Source organism: Phoxinus phoxinus, assembly GCF_949152265.1.
Source record: "Phoxinus phoxinus genome assembly, chromosome: 25".
Lineage (NCBI taxonomy): Eukaryota > Metazoa > Chordata > Actinopteri > Cypriniformes > Leuciscidae > Phoxinus > Phoxinus phoxinus.
Window position 1 is genome coordinate 18,661,524 of NC_136900.1, and position 21,999 is coordinate 18,683,522.

Here is a 21,999-nt window from a genome sequence, read left to right on the forward strand (position 1 = left end):
GTTTGAAAAAAGCTGTAATTGCATGAATAATTATTTAAAACGAATACATACTTTTTTGTTTGGACTTCTTCGTTGAGACATAAACAATACTGTTAGCATTTAACAATACCTCATTCTTTTCCATAAGGCTTCATGATGTAGGCTATTACACTGAATGACGTAAAACGTTACTTTTGCCATTCAGATTTTTCTATGTTATTGTTTGGCGAAAACATCAGCAAATCATTTGCTGAAGACAGGCAATGTCATGCCATTTTTTTTTTTTTTTTTTTTTTTTTTTTTTTTTGCAACACCCCTAACAGTCTGTTTCGGTGGTGCGTGCTTATTTGCTGTCTGCGCTTCTATGGCAACGTAATAGATTATCCATCCCCATGCACGTTACCACATCTGAACTGGACATCTTTTGCACATTGGATTACTGATGTGTCAATGGCCGGGGGCTTCGTAAGTGCTGTTTCAAGAGTAGTTTGAAAAGGAGGGTGCTATGATTTGTCATTGAGACGCGCGTCAAATTGTTTCCCGTTCAGACACGTCCGTCCGTCTTCCCGCATCCAGTGTGCGCGCTTTGATTCTGCGCTCTCGGGATCAGTGTCTAGTATTACAGATGCAGCGGGATGCATATATGTGCATTCATATTTTTTACGACCTATTTTCCTGCCTCCGTCTCTTCTCAGATGATACCGACTGTCATTTGTTCTGTTAAGGTGGTCGAACACAATGCATTCTTCCATGCGCAAACGACTCTATAGCTTGCCACATCAGTTTGGATACAAGGGTGCTATGACTCGAGACGGTGAAGACAGCGACAAGGACACTCGGAGGAAAAGTGTCAAGATGAAGCATCTTCCCTCCACGGGGAGCTCTAAAGGTGTCAGCGAGGCCAAGAGCGGAGACGCGGAGACCGATGTGGGGAGACCCTTCAGAACCAACGTGAACGGGGACTGCCGGAGGTTCAGGGGCAGCCTCTCTTCCATCACCAGTCGGCATGCTTCAGACGCGGATCTGGCGGAGCAGAGGCGCCTCATCGGGGATGCGAGCCCCGAGGATGAAGGTCCCTTGGAGCACACCGGACCTGGGGAGAGCCAGGGCGCGCAGGGCGGTCGCGGCGACGGGGCACAGCAGGCGCCTTCTGAAGAACAGTCGACTTTTGTAAAGTTGGAGGGTATCGATCAGATACTGCCGGACGATGAGAGGTTGTACCAGGCGGGCTTTATGCACAGGCAGTTTGGAGCGATGCTTCAACCGGGAGTCAACAAGTTCTCGCTTCGAATGTTCGGGAGCGAGAAGGCAGTGGAGCGCGAGCAAGAACGGGTCAAAACTGCAGGCTTTTGGATCATTCACCCATACAGTGACTTCAGGTAATCCACTGTCAAATTATTGTCTGTGCAAATGTTCCCACTGTCATCAGGCCCCCTAGCAAGGAGCTCTCCAAAATTAAAGTGGCTTTATGCTTTGCTCACATGTCTGAGCAGATTAAATACATCTCCTTTTAATGTATTTCATAATAGTTTTGTTTTCTAAAACGTCTTTCTGTGTCCTTGAGCTTGCTGAGGATATTAAAATCAGGCCCATGCTGCTGCCTTCACTTGGTCATATTCACTCTTTCCTGTTGGAATGACATTGATACCATCCACATTGCCAGAACACAAAATGCAAGGGCAAACGGTGTCACCAACGCCACCTGTCTCCGTGCCTGAGTTTTTGTGATTGTTTTGGCACTCGTTGTGTGAAACTTTCACTGCACCAATCACAGAAGTTAGCTGTCCCTAATCTCTCACTTTACTGCATTAAAATAAGTCACACAATCATATTTAGATGTGTGTTTTTCTAATGCAACACTGCTGTTTTTCACTCAAACAGAGATGTCCGTTCTGCACAGGCCGGGAAATAGGGTGATCAAAATGGGTTAACATGACGACAGGCATTATTGGGAGCAAACATCAGAGAGGATTACGACAACACAATTTATTTAATGGCACTCTGGTCGGTGTGGCAGAACGGTCTTAGTTGGAGGGGGCAGTATACTAACAGTCAGGTAGCTGACCACATGGCCTTCGTAAAGCCGAGCAGTTGTGTGCTCCTAATGAGATATTGCCATTGTTTTGGATATCAGTAGAAAGGAAAGATGTATGTGATGCAAAGTTGGATTTTGGCTACGTCTACATTAATCCGGATACATTTGAAAACAGAGTTTTCGTTTCAAAAGGTCGATTTTAAAGCAACAGCTTCATCAGACATGAAAATTCTGTCATCATTTAATGTCGTTCCAAACCTGTATGACTTCTTCTTCACAAGAGACTGCTTTTGTTCATACAATGAAAGTCTAAACAAATTTTTTTTATTTGTTTGGCCCCCATTGACTTTGCATGGACAAAAAAACAATCTTCCTTTCTGTTCCATATAAGCATTACATTTATATAAAGGGTTTGGAAAAACATGAGGGTGAGTAAATGATAACAGAATTTTCATTCTGTTCATTTTTTTATTTTTTATTCCTTTAACCCTAAAACACATCACAATGCAATGCGTAATTCAGAATATGAGTAAAACAAACACCTGTGAAAAATCAATACAGAAAATTCCTTATTAACACAGTACATTGGGATCTATTTTTATGGATTTTTCCTAGAGTGTTTCTCTTTAACTCCAGTGGCATTCATACTTGAAAAACCATCCAAAATACACGTCATCTGACTGAAAACTCTTGAAAATATAGTTGTTGTTTTTTTGTAGCTACGCCATATAAACCATTTTCTATTCTTAAAAGACTCACTCTTTTCTTAGTGTGAAGAAAGTTTTAATAATCTGAAGAACCTTTTCTTTATAAAGAACCCTTTGTGGAATGGTGAGGTTCCATGGATGTCGGAGGCTCTTCATGAAACCATAAATGCCATTAAAAAAACGTATTTTGAAGAGAAATGTTATTTCAGCGAGACCTGTTGTGTTCCAAAAAAACACAGCAGCAGGTGATTAAAGAATCACCTGTCCCGACAAGAGGCAACGTCCTTAGTCGTTTGGCATTTCCAGGTGTCATCTTCACATTTGCCCTTGTCTCCTTCCTCTTGCACTTGCTACATCCCTCTGTCCTCGTGCTCTCTGACCTTCCTCCCCTCGGCACTGTTTGGGAAGGGGACGGGCGATGCAGGGAGTTGCATTTGCTGATTGCATCACCTGGTTGATGCAGAAACCGAGAAGAGTGTCAGAATGTAGCGGGAGGCTGTCGAGAGGGGGTGGAAGGTTAGCGTCAGCGTTCAAGGGTTTCTGGAATAAAGGAAGCAAAGAGACGTGCTTTTTTAATGAATCGCCACTTAGCATCTCTGTTCTGCAGTGAATTTGGAAAGCGTAGGAAATATAATTTTCTGTTGAACAATATGGTGCATCACATCATTTCTCCATTAGCTTCATTGGAGAATGAAAGCACTGCTCTCTCACAAGATAACAAATGTCCTCCGTCACGAAAAGAGAACTAACAGAGCAAACACTTTAAAAAAAATTATGCACTGAATATATTAATGCAATAGATGTGGATTTCTGTGCTTAAGCCATTCATGTGTGTTTCTTCAACAATGTGCACTCATGTGTCCCAGAGGTTGATTTTTTTAAAGCTCATATATTTATATTATAATATATATAATATAAACAACACATTTCTTACAACTATTTCAATAACTATTTCAAGGACAGAAATGTCATATGTAAAACACATTTCTTCTGATCTTTGTCCAATTGTCAGGTTTTATATTTTTGTATCTCTTGCCTTTAATTGGCTATAAAATTAAATGCAATGAACAATAAAAAAATAATTTGTATTCTATAATATTTTTTAAATAAAAATTCACCCTCTATACTCACCCTCAAGATGTTCCAAACCTGTATGAATTTCTTTCTTCTATTGAACACAAAAGATATTTTGAAGAATGTGGGTAACCAAACAGTTGCTGGACCCCATTGACTTCCATATAGGGGGAAAATCCTATGGAAATCATCTGTTTGGTTGCCAAAATTCTTCAAAATATCTTCCTCATTTAGACCAATAGCCATATAATGTTAACATTTATTATGAAAACTTATTTGATTTGTTCATGATATTGTGTCTCAGTGATAAAGACATTTGGGAGTTTGTGAATTATAGGTTTGATCATTTTAAAATACAGCAAAGGGGCCCGTTTCTTTCATCAATACAAAGTTGTCATGAAACTCTAAATGGCTCAGGTTCATAGGTCCTTAACTCAGTCTGCTACCAATCACATCATTCTCTATAGGGCACAGCTGATTGGTTCCTGCTGTATCAGTAGCCAATAGTGTTGGGCAAGTTACTTTTAAAAAGTAGTTTGCTCGTTATTCTTCTTAAAAAGAGTAATCCGTTACTTTACTTAGTTACCCTCTATGTAAAGTAACTTTTTACGTTACTCGTTACTTTTACGTTACTTTTATGTTGCTTGAATTTGGGCAGAACCCAATATCTGTTCCTAAATATGCGACACTGGTGCGAATCGCATCTTGATAGCCTAGGACAAAATGATATAGAAAACGTAAGCTTAGTTTTCAGACACACGACTCACTCTTATCAAGGGATGCATAATGCATTTATGAAGAAATGCCCGTTAAAGGATAGGCATATGCCTAGCAGTGAGCAATTTCGTCACTATTTTCGTCAACGACATTTTTTCACAGACGAAAACGAGACGATAACTGAATAAAAACAAAATTTTGACTAGATTTGTCATTTTGAATGACAAAAACTATAACGAAAATCTATTGACATTTCAGTTAGGCATGATTTGGGAAGAGATCCAGTTTGAGTCAGAGATTCAGCAGATTTGAGTGGTAACGCGCTGCTCTAGCCGGCGTGACTAGAGTTGGCATGCGCTTGATGCATGTCTCATAAAACTGTATGAAAAACTGTATGAAAAATTTAAACATCTGGGAGAAAGAGAAGAGCAGACATATGGATAGGTCTGAATAATATTGACGATGCGGTAGTACGTTTTTTTTTGTGCGCACACCCGAAGCGCGCTGCCATATACATAGCCAACTATACAGCGCGCAAGTACTGAAGTGAGCTCTCTTTCACATCTGAATGATAGTGGGAACACCTCCATCCCACAAAAGTTAGCGTTGGCTGCTTCTCGCTTGCCATGATTGCTCTGCTACCAGCCTCTGTCACGTACCGTGTGGAGCTTGTGACTATTGCGCAAGCAGTGTCGCTGTCAAATCTGTCCCTGGGAAAAGTACCGTTGCGCCGAATTGAAAAAGGAACTACGTAACGCGTTACACACAACACTGGTAGCCAATGAGCTCTCTCCTCAACTTTCAAATACTTAGTCAGCATTTGCTGTAGCAGTTGCAGAGCACTTTCAGAAACCCTCCACCTCCCCAGCTCCACCTGTATAGATCTGCTACAGGTAATTCATGTACGCTACATTGTACACCAGCATATCTGTGTGTGTATTTACCGCTGCAAGTCCTGTTGCTCTGCAGCAGCAGCAATAATCGACAGCAGCAGTGTAAAAATATCTAGTCCGCCAAGACCAAACATCTCAACATTGTCATATCCATTACCATGCCAATACACTCAGAGAGTTGCCATGACAGAACTAAAGTGAGTGTGTTGTTGGTCTGGGTTGAGTTCACTTTCACAAGGCCAAAAGTGGCCATAGTTGAAGATGCACCCTTTAGGCTATCTGTATTCATTTGACTCTTTTGCATGACGGCTGCATGACAGCCACCCAAGTGAATCATGGCTTGCATAAACCTATTATTATGTACCCAACACATTAGCTTTCTGCAGGGAACTCCAGCGGCCAGAGCGACTGGTTGAGCTCTGGTGCAGAGCGTTCGGGATGATGGCTAGATCTGGTGAGTAGAGTTGACACAGATTCCACAGAGAGATCATCACAATTGGAGGGATGGGGATTGGGAAAGACAATTAGGACTCATAATATGCTAAGCAGCAACAGATAGAGAGAAGGAGAATGGAGAGTGTATTTTTGGCAGATTGTAACAGAAAGCTGATTATTGCAAAGGCTTTTGTTTGGATGAAATGTGTTCCCACTGCTGTCATTTAACAGTGACTCTCATCTGTTAGTTGATTTTTAGCCTAAATAGGGTTGTTAGAGATCCATACGACTTCAGAATGAAGGGGAATCAAAGCTTATTGTCAGACAAACAATGAAACAATGCTAGACCTTTTCGCTGAACTATCTCCACCTTTCCAAGCAGGTATTTTTCAAGATCATACCCACAGTTTATCAATTTTGACAGTTTAGGCCTATTATGACAATCAGAGATTCACATTGCTTGCAAAATGACATTGAAGACTGTCTCATGTGTTGGTTGTTTATGTTATTATTTGATACGGTATATCACTTGTTCACACATGGGAATTGACAAGAGAATAATGTCTATAATGTGGTTACAGCGATACTAAAGTTGGATATTCACAATGTGACAAGTGACAACTGCATATTCTTGTTGCATATAGGCAGTGCAAAGGTTAATATACACATGATGGAAGCTTACAGGATATAATATAATCCTGAGATTAAGTGGACCAAGAAAATACTGTGATGTGATGTGATGTGATATGAAATGAAGAGATTACCAACTAATTGGTAGGCCCAGGCAGAATCTGTTTGTTGTGTTGTTTTTCCTTCCAATTTCCGTGCTTATTTTGTGGAAAAAAATCTGGTTTAAACGTGGAGAAATATATTATTTATTAAAATATTTAATTAACAAACGCACAAGCTCTGGGGACTGTGTAGAATTACGTGAAGTGGTCTTAAATACAGCATAGTTTCTTATTGAAAACTAGTTTTGTATTCATATTTTATGTTTTGAATAGTTTCTAAATTTGTATTAATTTTATATAAGTGTTATGTCCTCTTTTGTTTTGTGTTCAAGGACTCTTATGTTAAAGTGTATTATCTGTTCCTATTTCCTGTGTTTAGTTTCTGTTTGCTTTTGTTTGCATTGCTGCCTTGTTTATCTTCATGGTTACTCTTGTTTATTTTCATAGTGATTGATTGCCCTCACCTGTTCCTAGTTAGCCTCTTGTTATCCTTTGTATATATACCCCTGTGTTTCAGAAGTCTGTTGTCAGTCGAAGTCGGCATCTGAAATCGCATACTTCCCTACAATATAGTTGGCGAAAAACAATATGTGGCAAAAGAAGTATGTTTGAATTCACGGTATTCATAAAAGAGTAGGCGAAAAGTAACCGGATGACCTTCTTCTTCCGGCGAGATACTAAAGTTTGCCTACGATGGACGCTTTACTATCCCATGAGGCCACCGGAGAGGATTTATGAATAGCAGTGAAGTGACACAACAGATGCTGGTAGGTCACATGATAATGACAACATGGCGAATGTAGTGAGTCCAGATTACATTCATACTACACACATTCATACTATATAGAACATACTTTATTAGTGGTCGTGAATTACTTGTTCAAAATAAGTTACTGATTTTATGTGATTTTGGACGCAGCCGTAGTCTTTACCTCCCTGTTGAAAAGCTGTTGTGTTTGTCTTCTACCTTGTCTAAATTTGTGTCTCTTGTTTGGACTTTTGCCTGGTTTGGATGATTTCCATTTTGTTTGTTTAAATAAAACCGCTTGTATGAGCCATATTCATTTTGTATTATTTGATGTAATTTTGTCCTGTGCCACTAGGGGGCTGTATGTGCTTTGTGGCTCAGCTGATCTTGGGTCAGCCCGGGTAGATCATTTAACTTGGAGGAAACCAAGACACAGGTGTTGCTGATTAAGGAAGCAAACAGTTTTCGACTGTGCTGTGTGTCTTACCTCTGTAGTGAGCAATAGGGTTTGTTGTTTTGGTTATGTATTATGAGTTAAGATATTGCCACTGTATGATTTATGGAGGAAAATAAACTGACTAGATAATAATAACATTACTGAACTCTGTTTTGTTTTATGTGAGGCAGCACGGGCACACGTCCAAACTTAATCCGCTGTATTAGCAACCAGTACTAGACTTCGTTTAGGACTTAGTCATTACATTTAGGTCGAAAACTGCTTCAATTTGGATTATCGCTGATCGTGAGGACGCGGACCTGTTATATTGTGGATTTAACGGTGTTCGTTTGGAAACCACGGATGTGAGGTGGGCAAATGTTTGGAGTTGCCGATCGCTGAAATGAGCTGCATCGAAGTGAGTTAAAGGGTCACCGGAATACCAGCATCATCACATTGGGACATCATTCATCAAGCCGGCCAACGCTCTATTGGGGTACGTGGTGATCAGCGCTGATATTATGAATGGCCATGGTAATTTGTGTGCACACATTCGTGTAAAACCAATGTATTGGTAGCAACTCGCAACCGTCTAAAATAACTGACGAGTTGTTGCGCAACACAAAATTATTTTGCGGGCTTCTTGTTTAATAAGCCAATTCACTTTGTGTGGGCATTATGGCCGAAAAGGAAAAAGGCCAGCTTGGCCTTGAGACTGAACTTTGTGTGGGTGTAAGGGCAAAATCTGTAACTGAAAAACGTGTGGTTAAATTAACACCCAAAGCTTTGTTGGAAAAAATAAGCACTTTAGAAAAGGAAAGAAAGTCTAAATTTAGTAAACTGTCAAACGTAAAAAAATCTATTGCTAAATTGATGGGTGATAAAGAGCATGTAAGTGAGGTTGAAAATGAATTTAACACGTTCAATAAGTTGTGTGATGAAATACAGCATGTACATACATCTTTATTGGGTTTATTGCCTGCTGATGAAGCAAACAAACATGAAATATGGTACCAAGCTAAAATGTTGAGTTTCAATGAGTTTTTTGTGGGTACGGGTCGGTGGTTGTATGACACTAAAGCTTGTTCAGTTGCCAAAGTGGATGATGATCATGATGATTTGCCGGTTCAAATTGAGACTCAAACTGTTGATGTCAATGCTGAAAATGGAAATGAGGTTGATGCCAGCAATGGAATAAGAACTGCTGGTGGAAAGAATGAGGAAGAGGAGGATCAGATTCAACCTCAAGACAGCATTTCAAACGTGCAGTCAAGGCACCGTGGCTCAAGTAGTGGATCCTCCAGTAGCAGATCCTCCACTTCTTCAGCCAGACGCAGGGCAAGGGCGGAACAGGCCGCGCTCTTGGCTCGAGCTGCTGCCTTAAAGGACAAGCATGCATTGGAGGAGCAGGAGCTCATCTTAAGGAGAAAGAAGGAGCAGCTTGAGCTGGACACTGAGATAGCTGCTACTTCTGCTAAGCTAGCAGTGCTACAGGTCGGTAGCAGCGTCCATTCAAGGCAATCTGATGGAATGGCTTCCTATATCAGGAAAGGGGCTAGATCTAAGCTCCCACCCACCTCTCTCAATCCACAGGCCTCAATATTTGTGCCTCTGCCCTCACAGCGACATGCATCTCTACCACTACAAAGCAATGCTTCACCAATAGCCACGCCAACTATCTTGCCAAAGCCAACTGTCATTCAAGGCTTTCAACCCCCTCAGTTACAATCAAAGACAACCTTCAGTCAAAGCTTTCAACCCACTTTAGGCCAACAAGTGTTTCAACCCCTGCAAGACCAACATCAGACAGCAGGTCTCTACAATTTGCTGCAACAACAGAATGACATAACAGCTCTCCTTGTTAAAATGCAAACTTTACAACTGCTGCCGCGCCGAGAAATTCCAATTTATGATGGAGATCCTCTAAGGTTCAACACATTTATGAAGGCGTTTGAACACTGCGTGGAAGCAAAGACCAGCTGTAAAGGAGACTGTTTGTACTATCTGGAGCAATTCACTAGGGGGCAGCCAAGGGATATTGTGCGCAGCTGCCTTCATATGACTGCAGATAAAGGATTTGATGTTGCCAAAAAATTGCTCAAGGAGCACTTTGGAAATGAGTTTAAGATAACAGAGGCCTACATGGAGAAGGTCACAGGATGGCCAAGTATCAAAGCTGAGGACCCCAAATCGCTCAAAGCTTATGGACTCTTCCTCCGTGAGTGTTCCAACGCTATGGATGATCTTCAGTACTTGGAGGAACTTAACATGCCAGCAAACATAAAGATTCTGAGTCAGAAGCTTCCGTATAAACTCAGAGACAAGTGGAGAGCAAGGGCATGTGAGATACTGCAAAAAACTGGTCGAAGAGCACGATTCTCAGACATTGTGGAGTACATCGAGCGCCAGGTCAGAATCATTTCAGATCCAGTCTTTGGTGACATACAGGACACTTCACCTGTTATCAAAGTAGCTACAAAGGGAAACAGGTCACAGGTGAAACCTCAGTTGGGAAGAAATAGCTTTGCAACACAGGTGGTCATTGAGGATGGATACAGCAAACCAGATAGTAACAAGAAGGAAAAGACTCAGAATAAAGTGACATCCTTTACCAAGACTGATTCTATTTCCTGCCTGTATTGTGCTGCTGGTAATCATGTTTTGGAACAATGTTTTAAACTGGGAAAAAAGACACACAGGGAGAAACTGGACTATCTAAAGGAGAAAGGTCTGTGTTTCAGTTGCTTGTGCACAGGACACTTGAGTAAGAATTGCGACAGGCGCATCATTTGCAACAAGTGCAACCGAATGCACCCCAGTGTTTTGCACATAGGAGAGAAGGAAAGGGTTATTCAAAAGGATCAGAAGGATGGTGAGCAGAAATTTACTGAGCAGTCAAATACTTCTGACAGCTGTACAACATCCTCCGCTTGTTGTCTTACAGGGGCTGGCCACTGCAATGGAATTCTTCCCATTTTGCCTGTTAAGGTGAAGTGCTTAAAGGGAAACAAGGTTATTGAAACCTATGCTTTTCTGGACCCAGGGAGTACAGGAACTTTCTGTACCAGGAAGCTCATTGACAAGTTGAACATGGAAGGACGCAAATGCAAGATTCATATCCGCACCTTGGGCCATAATAACGCAGTAGAAAGCTCCATTGTTGATGGTCTGGAAATTTCAGGAGTTTCTGGTGAGTGCTTTTATCCACTTTCCAAAGTGTGTACCCAGAAAGAGATGCCTGTCTCTACAGCCAACATAATCAGCGAAAGGGAGCTGAGAAAATGGCCTTATTTAGAGGATGTAAAGATTCCCCATATAAATGCTGATGTTGACCTATTAATTGGCACAAACGCCTCCAAGTTGATGGAGCCTTGGGAGGTGATTAACAGTTGTGAAGGTGAAGGACCCTACGCGATCAGAACCCTACTGGGATGGGTAATAAATGGTCCGTTACGGGGAAGTAGCGACTGTGGGAGTGACCACCCTTTAGTTTATGCCAACAGAATTGCCATTGACAGGATTGAAGAACTGTTAACCAGCCAGTACAATTATGACTTCAATGAGCAAGCTTCTGCAGAACAGGAAGAAATGTCAAGGGAAGAAAAGAAGTTTGTGGAGATAATGGAAAGCTCTGCTCAGCTTAAAAACGGACATTACACGTTTCAAATGCCTTTCAAAGGGAAAGATGTTTCGATGCCGAACAACCTCGGTGTTGCCATGCAACGTGTTCGTGGTCTAAAAAGGAGACTTCAGAAAGACGCAAGCTTTCATGAAGAGTACAACAACTTTCTTGCTGATGTTATTAGCAATGGCTATGCCGAAGAAGTGCCGCAGCATCAGTTGGAAACACCAACAGGGAAGGTGTGGTATATCCCGCACCATGGCGTGTACCATCCACGGAAAAGAAAGCTACGAGTAGTGTTTGACTGTGGAGCAGAGTACAAGGGGATCTCGCTCAACAGTCAGCTCTTGCAAGGACCGAACCTCACCAGCTCGTTGGTTGGAGTTCTTATGAGGTTCAGACAGGAACAAGTGGCCGTAATGGCGGACATAAAGGCTATGTTCCACCAGGTTAAGGTGGCAGAGAAACATCGGGACTTTTTAAGATTCCTATGGTGGCCTCAAGGTAACCTGGAGCAAGGTCTTGTAGAGCATCGCATGACTGTCCATTTATTTGGAGCGGTTTCATCACCCAGTGTTGCCTGCCTTGCTCTTAGAAAAACCGCTGAAGACAATCAGGCCAACTTTCCAACAGAAGTGATTGAAACGGTCAACAGAAACTTCTATATGGATGACCTACTGAAGAGTCTGCCCTCTGAAGAGGATGCAGTCACCATGGTTAAGAACCTTATAACCATTTGCGGCAGAGGAGGGTTTACCCTCACTCAATGGATTAGTACTAGTCGAGAAGTGCTTCAAAGCCTCCCAGAGGATCTCAAGTCCAAGAACCTGCATGAGCTTGATCTGGACAGGGATAAGCTGCCATTGGACAGAGCTTTGGGTTTACAGTGGTGTATCGAGACGGACACTTTCAAATTCAAGCTGAAGGTCAAAGAGAAGCCGGCAACCAAGCGAGGCATGCTATCCATCATCAGTTCTGTCTACGATCCATTGGGGTTCCTGGCACCTCTAGTACTCCCGGCCAAGCTGCTGTTGCAGGGGTTATGCAGGACGAAGTGTGATTGGGACGATCCAATACCTCCAGCTTTTCAGCAGAAGTGGAACAAATGGCTGACAGATCTGGAGAAGGTGGCATATTTCAAGATCGACAGATGTATGAAGCCTGCAGGATTTGGGAGGATTGTCAGCGCCCAATTGCATCACTTCGCCGACGCGAGCGAAAACGGCTATGGTACGGCTACTTACTTGAGGATGCAGAACATGGATGAGAGGGTTCATGTTACTTTCTTATTTGGCAAAGCCCGAGTGGCCCCCCTGAAGACTGTCACCATTCCCCGTTTAGAGCTCACCGCTGCCGTTGTTGCAGTACGAGTGGACAAGATGCTTCAATCGGAACTCCAGCTTCCACTAAAGAAGACTTGCTTTTGGACTGACAGTACATCCGTTCTTAAGTACATAAAGAATGAGGACCGAAGATTTCAAACCTTTGTAGCAAATAGGGTAACCACCATCAGGGTCAACTCGGAAATTGAGCAGTGGAGATACGTTCCCACATCCCTGAACCCTGCTGACGATGCTTCACGTGGATTGAAGGCAGAAGATCTTGTGAAGCAAAGATGGATAGAAGGCCCGAAATTCTTACGGGAACCTGAAGAAACGTGGCCAACATTTCCTGTGGATACAAGTGTCACTGCTGACGACCCAGAAGTAAAAAGAAGTCTGACCGTCAATGCGATACTTGTTGACACCAACGCCACATCGCAACTGATGACCCATTTCTCTGATTGGCAAAGATTGAAAGTTGCAGTTGCGTGGCTCATTAAGCTGAAAGGAACTCTGCTTAAACTGAAAGAAAAAAGAAAAGAGTTGGAGCGTGCAAACACCAGTGCTATTGGAGCAGCCAGGTTGGATGTGCAAAAGGAGATGCAAGCTTTCTCAACATCGCTTGGGAATCAGAAGGTGATGCTGGAAGATCTCTTGGAGGCTGAGACCTCCATAATTGCTTTTTGCCAGCAAGAGAGATTCCCCACTGAATTTGCTGCACTAACCTCTGGCAAGCCACAAGTGCCGAGAAGTAGCAGGCTCCTCAAATTGGATCCTTTTCTAGAAGGAGGACTTCTACGTGTTGGGGGACGGCTAAAAAAGGCAGCAATCCCTGAGGACATTAAACACCCCGTCATCTTGTCAAAGGACCAACATATCTCCGATCTTATCCTCCGTCATGTCCATTTACAGCTTGGACATGGAGGTAGAAATCACGTTCTTTCAGCTACAAGGAGAAAATACTGGATCACAAGTGGACCTACTGCAGTGAGGAAGATCATATCAAGATGCCTCATTTGCAAGCTCCATAGTGGAAAACCTGGTGAGCAAAAAATGGCAGACCTGCCAGAAGAGAGAGTGGTTCCTGATCTACCACCGTTCACTAACGTTGGCGTAGATTATTTTGGGCCAGTTGACATAAAAAGAGGACGTAGCATCGTGAAAAGATATGGAGTAGTATTCACTTGCATGACAAGCAGGGCCGTGCACCTGGAAGTGGCCTATTCTCTTGACACAGACTCGTGCATCAATGCGTTGCGAAGGTTCATCTGTCGAAGAGGACAAGTCTCGCACTTGAGATCTGACAATGGCACCAACTTTGTGGGTGCAGAAAGGGAGTTGCGAGAAGCCTTAGCCTCTTTGAATCATGACCGCATTGAAAGAGCCTTGTCCAAAAAGGGAATCAAGTGGAGCTTTAACCCTCCAGCTGGGTCACATCACGGTGGCGCATGGGAGCGCATGATACGGATGATCAGGAAGATCTTGTGCTCTGTGCTCCGTCAACAAACCTTGGATGATGAAGGGTTCCATACCGTGCTCTGTGAGGCTGAAGCTATGCTTAACGATCGCCCCATCACAAGACTGTCAGAGGATCCTAACGATCTTGAGGCGTTGACGCCAAACCATCTGCTACTGCTCAAAGGAAAACCAGTTCTCCCACCAGGACTGTTCGACAAAGGGGATGTTTACGTAAGGAGAAGGTGGAAACAGACCCAGTACATTTCGGATCTCTTTTGGAAGAGGTGGATCCGCGAGTACTTACCACTTTTACAGGAGCGTCAAAAATGGAACCAGGAGAAGAGGAGTTTTGTTCCTGGAGACCTGGTCATGGTTGCGGACTCCACAGCACCACGTGGGTCATGGATGCTAGGAAGAGTCCTGGAAACCTTCCCTGATAAGAGAGGTCTGGTACGTGTGGTTCGTTTGAAGACCAAGACAAACATCATTGAACGACCCATAACTAAAATATGCTTGCTTAATGAAGCTAAAGAGTAATTGGTTCCCATTTCATATGGGCTATATTTTTGGTATTTATGGCTCTTTTGAATTTGGTGTAATTGCTCTGGCAGACGCAATTAGGGGCTGGAGTGTATGAGCCATATTCATTTTGTATTATTTGATGTAATTTTGTCCTGTGCCACTAGGGGGCTGTATGTGCTTTGTGGCTCAGCTGATCTTGGGTCAGCCCGGGTAGATCATTTAACTTGGAGGAAACCAAGACACAGGTGTTGCTGATTAAGGAAGCAAACAGTTTTCGACTGTGCTGTGTGTCTTACCTCTGTAGTGAGCAATAGGGTTTGTTGTTTTGGTTATGTATTATGAGTTAAGATATTGCCACTGTATGATTTATGGAGGAAAATAAACTGACTAGATAATAATAACATTACTGAACTCTGTTTTGTTTTATGTGAGGCAGCACGGGCACACGTCCAAACTTAATCCGCTGTATTAGCAACCAGTACTAGACTTCGTTTAGGACTTAGTCATTACACCGCTGTAATTCGGTCCTCGCCGCACTTCTTCCTTCCACATCTGTAACATTTATTTTATTTTATATAAATGTATGTTTTGTTAAATTGAACCACTACATTTATATAATTTTAAAACTTGTCACGGCATTGGTACATCACATTTAGTTCTTTCATGTGTATGGTACACCGTTCAGCACATGTTGCTGTATTACTTATTCTTTGTGCCTACTGACTGCTTTGACCACTGGAGCATCTGTCCAAGGCTAAATGTCAATGGCAAATCCTTTATAATCTGAAAACTGTCTGAGAATAATCTGGCAGATTTAGTGACACTTCCTATAGATGGTTTGTTCTTGTTTAATCTCCCCCAAAGCTCATTTCAAGCAATGTAAAATAGAGCCATGCAACGCTGAAGTGCAGAAGTAGTATTTTTCCATTTGATTAAACCCAGATTTTAGATTACACTTAAATGTAGGTATTTAACATACATGTGATTATAGTATTATCTTGCCAGAGAAGCAGCATATAATATTAGCTTAATTTTTTTCAGATACTTCATTTGTTCCATTCTAAGTGCCGTCTGATATTTTAAAACTCCGTGAAATATATTTACAAGCAAATCAGTTTTTGTTGCTGTTGAGGATACACAGTGTTTCATATTAAAATAGCACATTTGAGTGGGATATATAAGGCTTTTTTTCTAGGCTATTTGCTGGTCAATTGAATGTGGTTTTATACTGCACTTAATTGAAGGCAGCCACTTTTTTTTTTTACAATCAACTTGGATGTTTAAGTAATTTCAACTTAAATTACATTTATACTGACTTAAATTAGTTGAATCTTGTTTAACTTGTTAAAAAAAGTAGAAAATTGCTTGTTTTTGTATGTTTAACATCAAAAACATATGTTGCCATAACTTGATCATATCATTTTTACAGTGTAGGGCCATTGTCATTGGGAGAATTTAATTGGACAAATCGGTGTAGTGCATGATGAGCATATCTTTTTTTTACATATATGTTTTGTACAAGAACCCAGCTAATAAAAGTATTTTCTAAGAACATTTTGCTAATGTTATGAAAACTTTGTGTAAATGTTCCCTGAACGTTCAAAACATTCAGTTTTTAAATGTAAAAAAATATTGGTTATGCAAATGTTAAGGAAACATTCCATTTTATAATTTAGCAAAAATGATGGGAACATTACTTTTGAATGTAAGTACTAAAATGTTTCCTGAACGATGTATAAATAACATGTTTGTGCTAACGCTATTTGAGACCACATAACATTGAACAAACATTCAATTAACATTACTGGGTGAACATTTTTATCATAACTTTGAGAGAGAAAATTTTGATTTTATATACTTTTACCATATGGATTGCTGGACTAAAATCACCTTTTTTTCTTTTTTTTCTTTTTTCTTGAACAGACACATAACTATCCGTGAAACAAAACATAGCTTTTTTATGCGTTTATGGTTATTTACATTAATGTGATTGCTGATAATAACCTTCAGTCATGATCTGATACTGTGTGAGATCGTGGTTGTTCTGCTTTTCGCAAGCAATTTGTCACTGAAGAAAACATTGTGACCTATTTATACACAAATATAAGGGCCAAGTCTAAAATCGAACCGAATGTTTTTTTTCTTGTCTGCGGTGTCAAACAACACCTAATCCCACTGGACAACTCTGAAACGCTGAGAGCCTTGTTCTCTCATTGCAATCTATACCGAGCTGGATGGTTTACCAACCCTCTGTGTGATCGATTCCTGCTTAATTACAACTCCGCAGCAAAGGACTGGAATTTATTAACCAACTATATAGCTTTCTACCACGCTATAAATGAAGAAGGCTAATCAACGACTTCAGTTTGTGGTGTATATCAAATGATGTAAAAGAATATTAGCACAGGGGGAAAAGAGGCAGGCAAATACTGTAAAATAGCATGAAATATTAGAGGCAACCCCAAAAAAGACAAATTTTGGCATGTAAAGGCCAATGGGGTAATTATGCTGCGTTTAGCAATCATGGTGGCTTATTTTTGTGTAAATGTTTCACCCAGCAGATCTTTTATTGCTGAAATGGCGGTCTTGCCAGAGGAGGTCTCCTGGATGTCTTCCAGGCACTTTTCATTTACATACGTACGACACATCCAATTACCAAACAGGGAACTCATCCATATATGAGAAGTAATAGCCCAACCAGACAGCCAGCCATTTCCAGCGTCAGTCAGTCATGAGCGTGTGCTCATGAAGCGTTCTCAAGGAATCCTGAGGACGGTTTTTAGATTAGTGTTTGTGATTGCTAACATCATAATACTTATTTTGAGGAAATGATGGCAGACGATTACATCTATGCATTTGGCAGATGCATTTAGCCAAAGCCACTAACAGTGCTTTCAAGGCATGCATCTCATCAATTATTCCCTGGCGCATCAGTTAAACTACAGAGCTACATGCTTTCCAGTTCTGTCTAAGCTTGCTAGTTGGTCTTAAGTGTGTCTGTGCATGTCTGTCTGTATATTAAAGAGAATAAAAAAAAATAAAGACATTTAATTAGGGGTGCAAGCGCGTAGCCAAAACGTTCGAAGTGGGAGGAGCCGCTTTTACTAAAATGGCTATTACTCGTGAACAGAATTAAATATTTTAACCGAACTCGGTGCACCTATGTAAGAGCTCATTCTGTGGTCGTGTTGAAAAGGACGCTGCGACTGGCCAATTGGTGGCGCTATAACTGGAAAAAACAGTAAAACGGCTATAACTACTTCACCGCTAGTCCGATTGACTTGAAAATTGACACGCCGTGTCTTTGTCCGAGCTGCATATGCGTACATTGACGTATCTCAAACATGTCGGCCAATGAATTCCTGTTAACTGTTAAACTTCTTTAAATCCATATATGGTAAATTTCCGGTATAGGCTGTAAATGGCCATTTCCATCTATGATTGAGATGGTTACAGGCTTGCTAAATAAAACATAACATCTTTTTACGCATGTGTTAAAGTCCTCAATCCGCTTGAACCCCAACAATTGATGTTCGCAGCTATATTTGTAATTTATAATCGCTTTTAATCGGTAATGGCTCCAAAGGTAATTTTAGACTGTTCCTAGTCATTAAATAAACACTTATGTATTTTATGTCCTCTAGGTTCTACTGGGACCTGATCATGCTCCTCTTGATGGTGGGCAACTTGATCATCATCCCCGTAGGCATCACCTTCTTTAAAGATGAACACACCCCCGCCTGGATAGTCTTTAACGTGGTCTCTGACACATTCTTCCTGGTTGACTTGGTGCTGAACTTCCGCACCGGGATCGTCAAGGAAGACAGCACGGAAATCATCCTGGACCCTCAGCAGATCAAGGTGAAGTACCTTCGGAGCTGGTTCGCTGTGGATTTCATCTCTTCCATCCCTGTGGATTACATCTTCCTCATTGTGGAGACCCGAATCGACTCGGACTTCTACAAGACGGCACGAGCGTTGAGGATTGTGCGTTTCACTAAAATACTCAGTCTGCTTCGGCTACTGAGATTGTCCAGACTCATTAGATACATCCACCAATGGGAGGAGGTAAGATGCACCCGTGTAGACTTTTAGATTGTAACATATCTATCGCAAATAAACACCTTTTCTTGTGGCTTGTAAATGTTGAAAAGAAAATGAACTGTGATATTAACCTTGGTTGATATTCCCATACTAATAATGGAGCTAGCTGTGGTTTCTTTTGGTGGTCCTGAAGCAATATTTTTGTCAAATGAATACTCATTCCCTAAACACGACAACTGTAACCATAATGTAAACCATTAAAGGAATTTTTTTGACTAAAATTCTGCCATTTACTCACCCTCATGTTGTTCTAAAGTATGAATTAAGGGGATTTGGGTTGTTGAGCTCTAAAATGACAAATTATAAGTAGAAGTACCAAAAATACTACTTTATACACTACTGTTCAAAAGTTTTGGGTCAGTGGGATTTTTATTTTCGTATAAGAAATGTATTCTTCAGCATAAACTACAGTATACATTAAATTGTTTAAGTGATAGTAAAGACATTAATAATGTTGCAACATTTCTATTTAAAAAATGCTGTTCTCTTGAACTTTCTATTCTTATATTATATATTCTTACCAGAATATTCTATTCTGTATCATGGTTTCCTCAAATATATTAAGCAGCACAACTGTTTTCCAGGGATGCACGATATATTGCTCACCATATCGGTAGCAATATGTTAATTTTTAATGTTATTGGGCTGATAAAACATTTGACCGATTAAAGCCGTTAATTAACCGATTATTTCCTTAAATTGAAAGCTGATGTAGATTTATCAGCGAATACATCGGTTATCGGCTTTCAAATATAAAGAATTATCGATATCGACCAAAATGTTCATATCAGTGCATCCCTACTGTTTTCAACATTGATAATAATATTAGAATGATTTCTGGAGGATCAGGTGACACTGAAGACTGGAAGAATGATGCTGAAACTTTACCATCACAGGAATAAATTACATTTTTAAATAGATTAATTTTAAATTGTAATAATATTTCACAATATTACTGTTTGTACTGTATTTTGGTCAAATACATGCAGCCTTTGTGAGGATAGGAGACTATGTGACACCTTTAGGTTTGGAACAACATGTGAATGATGGCAGAATTTTAGTTTTGGATGGACGACTCTTTTAATTACCCCTAAAATTAGGGGGAAATGATTGGTTACCCTTCTCAGACAATTTACGACCCGACCATGTTCAACTGGCGAATCCCAACCAATGATCTGTTTCTGTTGGTCGGCGTCTGTCTGTGCCATGTGAATTGGCCTTAATAGTGACCTAATAAAATGGCTAATGGAAATGTTGTTCAGGAACACACCCTACTTATAGCAATAATGGACAGAAAGTCACATTAACTTCACACTCGTATCTGAAACTCAGGGGTTGTTTTGCCATCACGTGGATTTAATTTTAGCTCTGCCAAAAAATAGCTGCTTCTAAATCAAGCCGCAATTAGCCACAATTGCAGAGAGCAACGTGTTACTCAACCTAACCATTGTTTGTCCGTGGCAAAGTTAAAAGCGTGCACCGTGACCCTTTAAATGCTTCGATCGCTCAACCCTATCAGCTCTCAACCCTGCGAGTTAACGGAAATCTATTGGATTTCGCACTTTAATTACTGCTATTTGGGAACACCGCCTTTTTGTCCACTGGGGGGTGGTGCATTGGTGCCGTTATGGATTGTGGGTAACATCAGCCTCTTATTTGGCCTCCCACTGATCTCCTAGGAACTATTAGTGACATTAGCAGAAGAGATACAGTACCTTATGTAATATTCCACAAGCCACGCGTTTTGCTGCTAAAAACCAGCTTAAGGACAATGTGGCCTAGAACTGAGTGAGGATTAAATCTTAATTGTGACCCAATACGGCATATTCTAGTTCTGCCATCATGGTCGCACATCTCTGACCTCTTTTTCCTTTAGATTTTTCACATGACCTATGACCTGGCTAGCGCCATGGTGCGCATTGTGAATCTCATTGGAATGATGTTGTTGCTGTGCCACTGGGACGGATGCTTGCAGTTCCTGGTGCCCATGCTGCAGGATTTCCCTTCAGACTGCTGGGTGGCCAAAAACAAAATGGTGGTAAGTGCGAAGGGCCAATCCATGTTTGTTTCTCCTTTATTTTCCATGTGCAGAAGTTTATTCATTCCAATATCCACATTCTGAAAAAAATGACCTGTATGGAACATTTTGAATTATGGAAGGCTGTTGTCGCAATTTTGAGATATAAAGTAAGATTGTGAGATTTGTGTTACAAATGATAAAAAAACAAAGTTGCAGTCAAAATTGGCAAGATAAAATGGCACATTTTAATAAAGTGAAATAAAGTGGGATTTATGAGATAAAAAGTCCGGTTTAGATAAAGCCACTTGTGGAATACAAAATCACAATTAAACAAAGTTGGAATCAAATGAAAATAAATGAAATTAAAATATGGTCGTAAATTAAAATAAATTGTTGCAATTTTTCATGATATAAAGCCACATTGTGAAATATGAAGGTGAAATTTCGAGAAGCAAAAGTCAGAATTATGAGGAATAATGTTGCTATTATGGGAAATTATGTTGCAATTACATGAAATAGTCACAAGTATGAGAAATAAAGATGCAATTACTAAAAAAAGTAAAATTGTGAGAAATATGAAGCCACATTTTGTAAGATATAAAGTAAATATTATGACAAACAAGGTCAAAATTGCAACACTGTAAAAAGTGATCAGTTGACTGACTTAAAAAATTTAGGAAACCCGTTGCCTTAAAATTATTAAGTAAATAAACTTCATGCGTAATTGAGAAAATTAAGTTATGTGAACTTGAAAGGTCGTAATTACTTTTTCATATTTTCCCTCTGGGGCAGACTGGAACTGGCTTGCATATTGAACTAATATTTATAATATTAATTATTTTGACTGAAATAAGGCCAGCTGCATCATTTCCTTGACTTGCATGATAAGTATTTGTCCCATAAATGCCAGGCCTTAAAAGACGAATACTGTCCACGACTGTGCTTCATTTGCATTTGTAAAACATTACCTTCTGCTTTCCTCCATCTTCTGATATCAAGAAAGCGTGTGCAGCGTTCGCAATGACCCTTCTGCTAAAGGACGTGATATTTCCCTCACTCCCTCTCTCTCTGGCCTTTACTCCGGCTCCTTCTGAGTCCTGTCAGAAATATAGAAACAGTCTCTTTTTCCCCCAGTCTAACACTCTTTTGCGCTCTTTCTTTCACATTCTGTCATTCTCAATCGTATTTTCTCTCCT

General features: G+C 40.7%; 2 protein-coding genes across 2 annotated transcripts in view; both read left to right on the forward strand.

Annotated features, from left to right (window-relative positions):
• etfbkmt (electron transfer flavoprotein subunit beta lysine methyltransferase) overlaps positions 1-21,999 on the forward strand; it is a 325,550-nt gene that overhangs the window by 190,463 nt on the left and 113,088 nt on the right. The window lies entirely within an intron of this gene.
• Positions 317-21,999, forward strand: part of hcn4l (hyperpolarization activated cyclic nucleotide-gated potassium channel 4l) — a 34,573-nt gene continuing 12,890 nt past the window's right edge. The window contains exons 1-3 of the mRNA XM_079603956.1: positions 317-1,358; positions 18,324-18,747; positions 20,660-20,821. Coding sequence (XP_079460082.1) covers positions 718-1,358; positions 18,324-18,747; positions 20,660-20,821 — 1,227 coding nt within the window. The 5' untranslated portion in view covers positions 317-717. The remainder of the gene's footprint in view (positions 1,359-18,323; positions 18,748-20,659; positions 20,822-21,999) is intronic.